The sequence below is a fragment of the Hydra vulgaris genome, chromosome 14, assembly GCF_038396675.1.
Source record: "Hydra vulgaris chromosome 14, alternate assembly HydraT2T_AEP".
Classification (NCBI taxonomy): Eukaryota; Metazoa; Cnidaria; class Hydrozoa; order Anthoathecata; family Hydridae; genus Hydra; species Hydra vulgaris.
Genome location: NC_088933.1, coordinates 38,027,923 through 38,035,000, shown reverse-complemented (window position 1 = coordinate 38,035,000; position 7,078 = coordinate 38,027,923). Strand labels below are relative to the sequence as shown.

Sequence of the window (7,078 nt, the reverse complement as noted above, 5' to 3'; positions counted from 1 at the left end):
GAGAAGTGGCATTATTGCTAAACATGTGTACTTCTTTGACTTGATCAGGAATAAAGTGAAGGATTTTGTCAATGTATGGTATAACGGAAGACTTAGTATGATCAGTTGAATCTGAAACTATGGCAAATGTTTTTAACTCAATGTTCCAGACTGCTAGGGTCATGATAGAAACTTGATTTTGACCAAAATGAGCTGCTTGTGGCTCATTTTGATAAACACCTAGCGCTTTCAGCCCAGTCAACTTGGATTACCGCAATTTCAGAATTAACGCTCATCGAAACCTCCTTCAGTTTATTAAAAATTGTTGATTGGTTTTTCTTTACAAATGCGTGTTTAACTCACGCATCGCTGATATGTGTTGGATGAGTTCTGTTACAGTAGACTTTTTTGAAATTTTTTCAATGTTTGCATATGTTTTAGTTTCAGGCTTTCTCCACTCGTCTAAGGATACTTCAAAACCAAATGTATTAACAGTTTGCAAGTGTTTATCGAACTGTTTCATACCTTTGCATGCAACGCATTTGTCATAGGCGCAATCGTATGTGTACGGTTCACAAACAAAGTTATTTATCATTTCAGATCCAACTTTGATTGAAGGCGCTTGAATTGATTTTGTTAATGCATTTAAGGCAAATCGCATATTTTCATGCAAACTACAAACACAAACATTATGCGGAAATTTTGTAACTGATTTTACATTGCGTGGACGAAGGTCGCAAAATTTGCTGAGTCCAATTTTTATGTGCAGATGCTTTTCATTGAATAACTCGAAATCTTCTTTTAGCATATAATATAAATGACGTATCTAAATATTGTTTGCTTTTCCGTCAGATAATTGAATTCGAGTGACATCTTTTTTGTTTGGTGATATTTGGGAAACTTCATCTTCATTATAAAAGTTTACAACTGCTAAAACATCGCTTTCAAAAAGACCATACAGCTTTGAACATGCTGGAGGTAGACCCGAATTATCTTTACAAGCAGAGCTATTTGAAAGAATAGAAAGAATTTCAGATTATTTCTCCTTTGAAGTTGGTAGTGCTTTTAAAACTTTTTTCAATGCTTTTCCTCTTTGTTGAACGTTTTTAAAAGATGAGCTTGGTCTTTGATATTGATTTAAAAGTTTTCTTTTTAAAGCGCGACTTTTAAAACTCTTAATTTTGCTTTAGCAGCACAAGCTGCTTTTTTATTAGGATAGGCTTTCAATTTTTCTCGATATCTCTTAGATCTAACTCTGGACATTTCTTTCTTTTTATCAGCATTCCGAGAAACATAATTAGCTTGGTATTATGCATAACATTTTTTTTTTTACTTCTAATTTTGATTCCATTTCTTAAAAATTTACAACTTTATAAGAAATTGTTAACATAAATCCAAAAGTTTACTAATATTTACTAATAGCCCTTCACAATACTAAAATGCAAAAATTTATTCGAATTTGAAAATTTTAAAAACCCACAACGAAATCTGAACTTTTGGATGATATTTTGACTTACAGCGCTATTTTATAAAACGCTAATTATCCTGTCGATGGGTTCAGTGACGCAACAGCTTTTAAACTATAACTATATGTTAATACAATGCTTTTTGACCAATTTTTTTTTTAGTAATGATTAAAAGTTTACATTAAAATATATAATTTCTAAAAAAACCTCGCCATAAAGCATAATTTCAATGTGATAATTAAACTTTTTTAGCTTTTAGTTCAGTGACGCAACGTAATTTTTTCAGATGTGTATGTGACAAAAAAACACTTGAATTTTTACTCAAGACATATGTAATCTCAAAGATTCTTTCTAAACAAAAATATGGATATGTTTGTTTAAAATATTGCAATAACTCGCCCTCAAATTTTACTCACTTTTTCGAATAATAAAAAGAACAAACAGTTGCTAACATTCATCAAATTTATCTACTCGGTTCAAACATTTTCTACTCAAAATTTATTTTAACAATAATTTTAAGGTGTTTAAACTATAATTAAAGAAATAAAACCTTTTGAAAAAAGAAATTTTTAAACACGAAATTTATCTCTTCCATCGTGGAAATAGCCATATATACATATATATATATATATATATATATATATATATATATATATATATATATATATATATATATATATGTATTTCTATTTTGTTTTTCTATTTTGTGCTTATATAATGAATAAACAGTTTGAAGTTGTTACAGCTAATTCTTAGAATGGAATGTTAACTATTTTTACCAAGTGCACATGGAAACGCAATTTGAATAGAATCATGCACAAATGAAATACAAATAGAAAATTACTATACAAATGCAATGTAAATAGAAAGTTACTACAGAAAACTACTATAAACTATAAAAATTAAAACTTCAGAATATTTTTAATTTTGTAAAAACATAAATTAAATTTTATTTGATTTAATGTTTGTAACATACCACATATCCTTAATAATAAAAATAAATATTCATAATAGAAACTTTTTAAACTTGATTTTTATATGGTATAGGTTTTTTACTAAGTACCATTTATCTTAAATTAAATGACAATGAAATAGACAGTGCCAAAGAAGACATTACTGATAAATTAGCAGCATTCAGTTTCAAAAGCGAAAAAGAGGACACACTATAGAAACATCAACTTATTTTTGAAAAATTCATTTTAATAATTAAAAAAAATGTAAAGAAATACAAAAATCGTTAACCATTTCTTAATTAAGCTAACAGAGTAATATTATTAAATATATCAAAACAGGCAAAAAATTAGATTGCTGATTTATTCTTCAATACTAAGTCAATAAGAACATTTGCATTTTATTTTGATTGCTTTTTGTTTTACTATAAATAGTTTTATTAAAATCACAGGAATTTATTTTTTACCGCGTTTTTGCGATATTGGGAATATTTATTGCTGTTGTTTTAAAAAACCTTACATCATTGCTAAAAAATTGCTGTTGCCAGCAACCAAACCCATTGTTTGATTTATGCTTGAATATGTTATCAAATTGAATACAATGAATTTGTCTGATAACACTGTCAGTAGAAGAATAGATGACTTAACTGCTGATACTTTTAAGCAGGTAATCCAGGAAATGGAATCTGCTCCCTTTAGAATACTTACCATCCAACTTAATGAACCAACAGATGTGGCAAACTGCTCTCAGTTACTGGTTTACTTTTTTGCAAACCACTTGAAACCATAACTACTGCACAAAAGTATTTGATAAAGTTGGTTCTTTTTTAAAAACCATGACATCCATTTGGAAAATGTATTGTGGTACTTTCACAGATAGGACTCTGGCTATGTTAGGATGCAGATTTCAACATTCCGTTATAAATGCATCACCATAAGTCATCAGAACTCACTGTTTGGTTTATCCACAAGTGTTAGCAATAAAGACTTTGCTGCACAAATGTCAACAAATAATGAAAAACAATGTAAGTGCTGTGGATGTTGTAAAAATTTGTGCTTTAAGTAGCCATCTGTTTTTAAAACTTTGCATTGAGTTGGATGCATCCAATGTTTTGTTTGATCTTCATGATTAAATTAAAATCATTTTTTAATTAAAAATCTAAACTACACTTTGCTTGGTAAAAAAATCCAACAAATCTTAACAAATTGAATTTATTGCTTTAATGCCTAAATACAGCATGCTTAGATTTGTCAGAAAAAATCCAACTTTGGCAAACAAAAGTGAATGAAAATAACTTTTTACATACTGTCTAACTTGACTGCTTTCTTTAAGGAAAATTTAAGTACATTGAACATAAAATAATGAGGAGAACAATACTTTTTGTCAAATAACACTTTAAAGTTCTTGAAAAAAACATTTCTAGACATTTTCCAAATTTACCTGACAAACATTTGCAATTGCTAAAAGTCCATTCACTGTCAGAGATGGAAATATTCCTGAAAGTGCGCAAAGGAAATTATTAGTTTATTAATTTCTCTCCAATGTCAATTGCCAAATTCTTATAGTCAAACCCTGTTTCTGTCTGAGATCGTTTTACACCTGCATCTTCCTTTTCCAACAATATACCTTTCGTAACAAGATTTTTTTTTTTTGTTTTAAATTAACCTACCCAAGGCCAAGAAGGCCATTACAGATGAGGACGTTACTTGTGGTTATAACCCTCTCCCAACTCTATAACTCCGAAACACGAACCTTGACGAACAAGGCTGCTGCGCAGAGAAATAAGTTGAGCGCGGTACTACCAGGGACATGGTGGGAATCAAACTCGGAACCTCTCGTTTATGAAGTGAGCGCTCTACCACTACACCACTACCGCTCTACCACTACATTACACCGCATTTTTAAGCTTGTTGTGTATGTATTTGTACATTAAATGAAATATGAATTAATCAGATAGGCGTTTCCAAAAAATCACGCACGGAAACTTGTATTAGTTTTGTCTATTATTTTCATAATAATAAAACTGGTGATCTCCAATTTACTCTCATTTAATTCTAACCTATATAATTATTTTGTAAATAAAAAATGGTATACAATAGCAATGTTAACATAGAATAAATTAAGTTTGAAACGGAATCACTCACAGAACAAAAAAACTCAAATTTTATTTAGTAAATAAATAAAATTAAATTCCTCAAAAAATATAAGTTTCAGTGTTATATACTTTTTCAAATGTTTTAAACATTAGTAAAGTTTTCCAAAAAATTACAGGATTGCACTATGAATCATAGAGTCACAGCAATTGTTTAAATGCAGCTCATGAATGATCATGCAAGGAAGTCACGCACGGAAATTGCGAATTTGTAAATTTCATGTAGATATTTTTAAGAAAATAAATTGCTTGTGAGTATTTTAAGTAAAATATTATACTTCTACGACTCATATTTAATATATTTTCAATGAGAAATGAAAGTTACCAATTACTTCGAGCTAAAGTATAGCGTTTTGAAAAATTTTGTTTATTTTCAAACTGTAGCTATATTATTATGCAAAAAAAATAAAAAGATCAAAGTATATATTTAATTTATTCAGTTAGCCTAAAATATAATAAAAATATTTTTGTTATAAATATTTTTTAAGAAAATCATAACAGTATGCATATTGCTCTAAGTCCCAGCTTTTAATTGCTAAAACAAAGAAAATAAAAAATCATGCACAGAAATGGAAACCCCCAGATATTTAGAAGTCAAAAAACATTATAGTTAGCTGCAGTGATGCAGCAATCTTATCAATTTTATTGTTGGGATCACAACAACTTTGTAAATTTTATCAAGGGATTGCAGAATTGGATAATCTACCTTTATTAAAACCATCAATCTATTTAAGAAAAATATCATCATGGCTGTATATACTTTGATGAGTTTTAAGTAATTTTTTTTCTGATTGTTTTGATCTGATCTTTTTTTTATGAACCCTTTTTTTTTCTGATTGCCTTTACTTGAAAAATTTAATTCTGAAAATTAACAGGTTATTCTGAAAAAGTACCAGTTATACATAATGGTTATTCAACCAACATTTATAACTTGTAAATCTAAAACAACTTTTCAAATTTTCAAATTCCTAATCTAATTCTAAGCAACCTCAATTACAGTATCAATTACAGATCACAAAACATTTGTTTGAATTCCTATTATTCTTTTCTAAAAAAACAAATTTCATAACTACTAAATGATCCTTTAAGAATTACAATGATAATGAATTTATACAATTTATATAATCAAATAAATTTATACAGTTATCATAAACAAGTAAATCTCTCCTATTCTCAAACTTTTACCACTAAAAAAAAGTTAATATCTTTGATTTTTTAGTAACCTTATATTATTTATCCCAAAGCATTGTTTGGTAAAATATGGTCATAAATCTATCACAAGCAAATGGAATAGTTTACCCCCTATCTTAAATCACTTAACTCTATTTTTGCTTATTTGTTGGATAAATACTTTATTATTATTGCTATTGTTGTTATTATTAATATTATTATCATCATTATTATTAGTATTATTATTATTATTGTTATTATTATTATTATTATTATTAAATGTGATGTAATACTATTAAACTAATAATCTATGATATATATATATATATATATATATATATATATATATATATATATATATATATATATATATATATATATATATATATATATATATATATGTATATGTAAGTATTTATGCATAAATATATATATATATATATATATATATATATATATATATATATATATATATATATATATATAAATTTATACATAAATACTTACATGCATATAAATACATAAAAAATAAATCTTACAATGAGCAGGGTTTTCACAGATATACTCTCACCCATAACTGTATCTTCTTTGATAAAGTTGCAAAAATTTTAACTAACACTTTTTCAATAAAGATATCTTATAACAAAACCACTGCATTCGTTAGTTAAATTTCTTAGTTATATTCATTAGTTAAATTTTCCACGCTAAGAAAAAATTAACATTAACCTCTATTAATTATTAGAATAAACTTATTGTATCTTATTTAAATCGCTTCATTTCCTTTTTTATATATATATATAATTAAACAATCCGACATTGACGTTGTCAATAGTCGGATTGTTTAATTATTTATATTAATAATTAAACAATATATTAAATAAATTTTGACGATGTCAAAAGCATGTCGTACCTAAATTTATAAATATTCCGATTATTTTAAAATCCATGCTCACTTCATGAGCTTCAAATATTAATTTATTTACATATGTTTACACCCACACACACACACACACACACACACACACACACACACACACACACACACACACACACACACACACACACACACACACACACACACACACACACACACGCGCGCGCGCGCGCACACACACGCACACACACATTGTTTATCGAACTAGCATTTATTAGAAGTTATTAATCTGAAATACTTCTCTTTAAGGTGGATTTTTAGTTATTTGAAATATTTTGGTTATTTTGGTTATTTTTCGATTATTCAAAGTAAACATAAAGGTTCAAATAACCGGAAGTTTACTACTAACCTTTTAAATGTTCATTATTGCTGTAATTGCAATCTTTTTCTATTAAAAATATTTCTATATTAGAAAATTTACGTCAA

The 7,078-nt window shown here is 27.3% G+C and overlaps 1 protein-coding gene across 1 annotated transcript in view; it reads right to left on the bottom strand.

The window, feature by feature from the left end:
• Positions 1-6,488, bottom strand: part of LOC100208922 (mitochondrial S-adenosylmethionine carrier protein) — a 35,157-nt gene extending 28,669 nt beyond the window's left edge. Inside the window, exon 1 of the mRNA XM_065817551.1 lies at positions 6,258-6,488. Within this exon, the coding sequence (XP_065673623.1) occupies positions 6,258-6,293 (36 nt within the window). The 5' untranslated portion in view covers positions 6,294-6,488. The remainder of the gene's footprint in view (positions 1-6,257) is intronic.
• Positions 6,489-7,078: the final 590 nt, after the last annotated feature.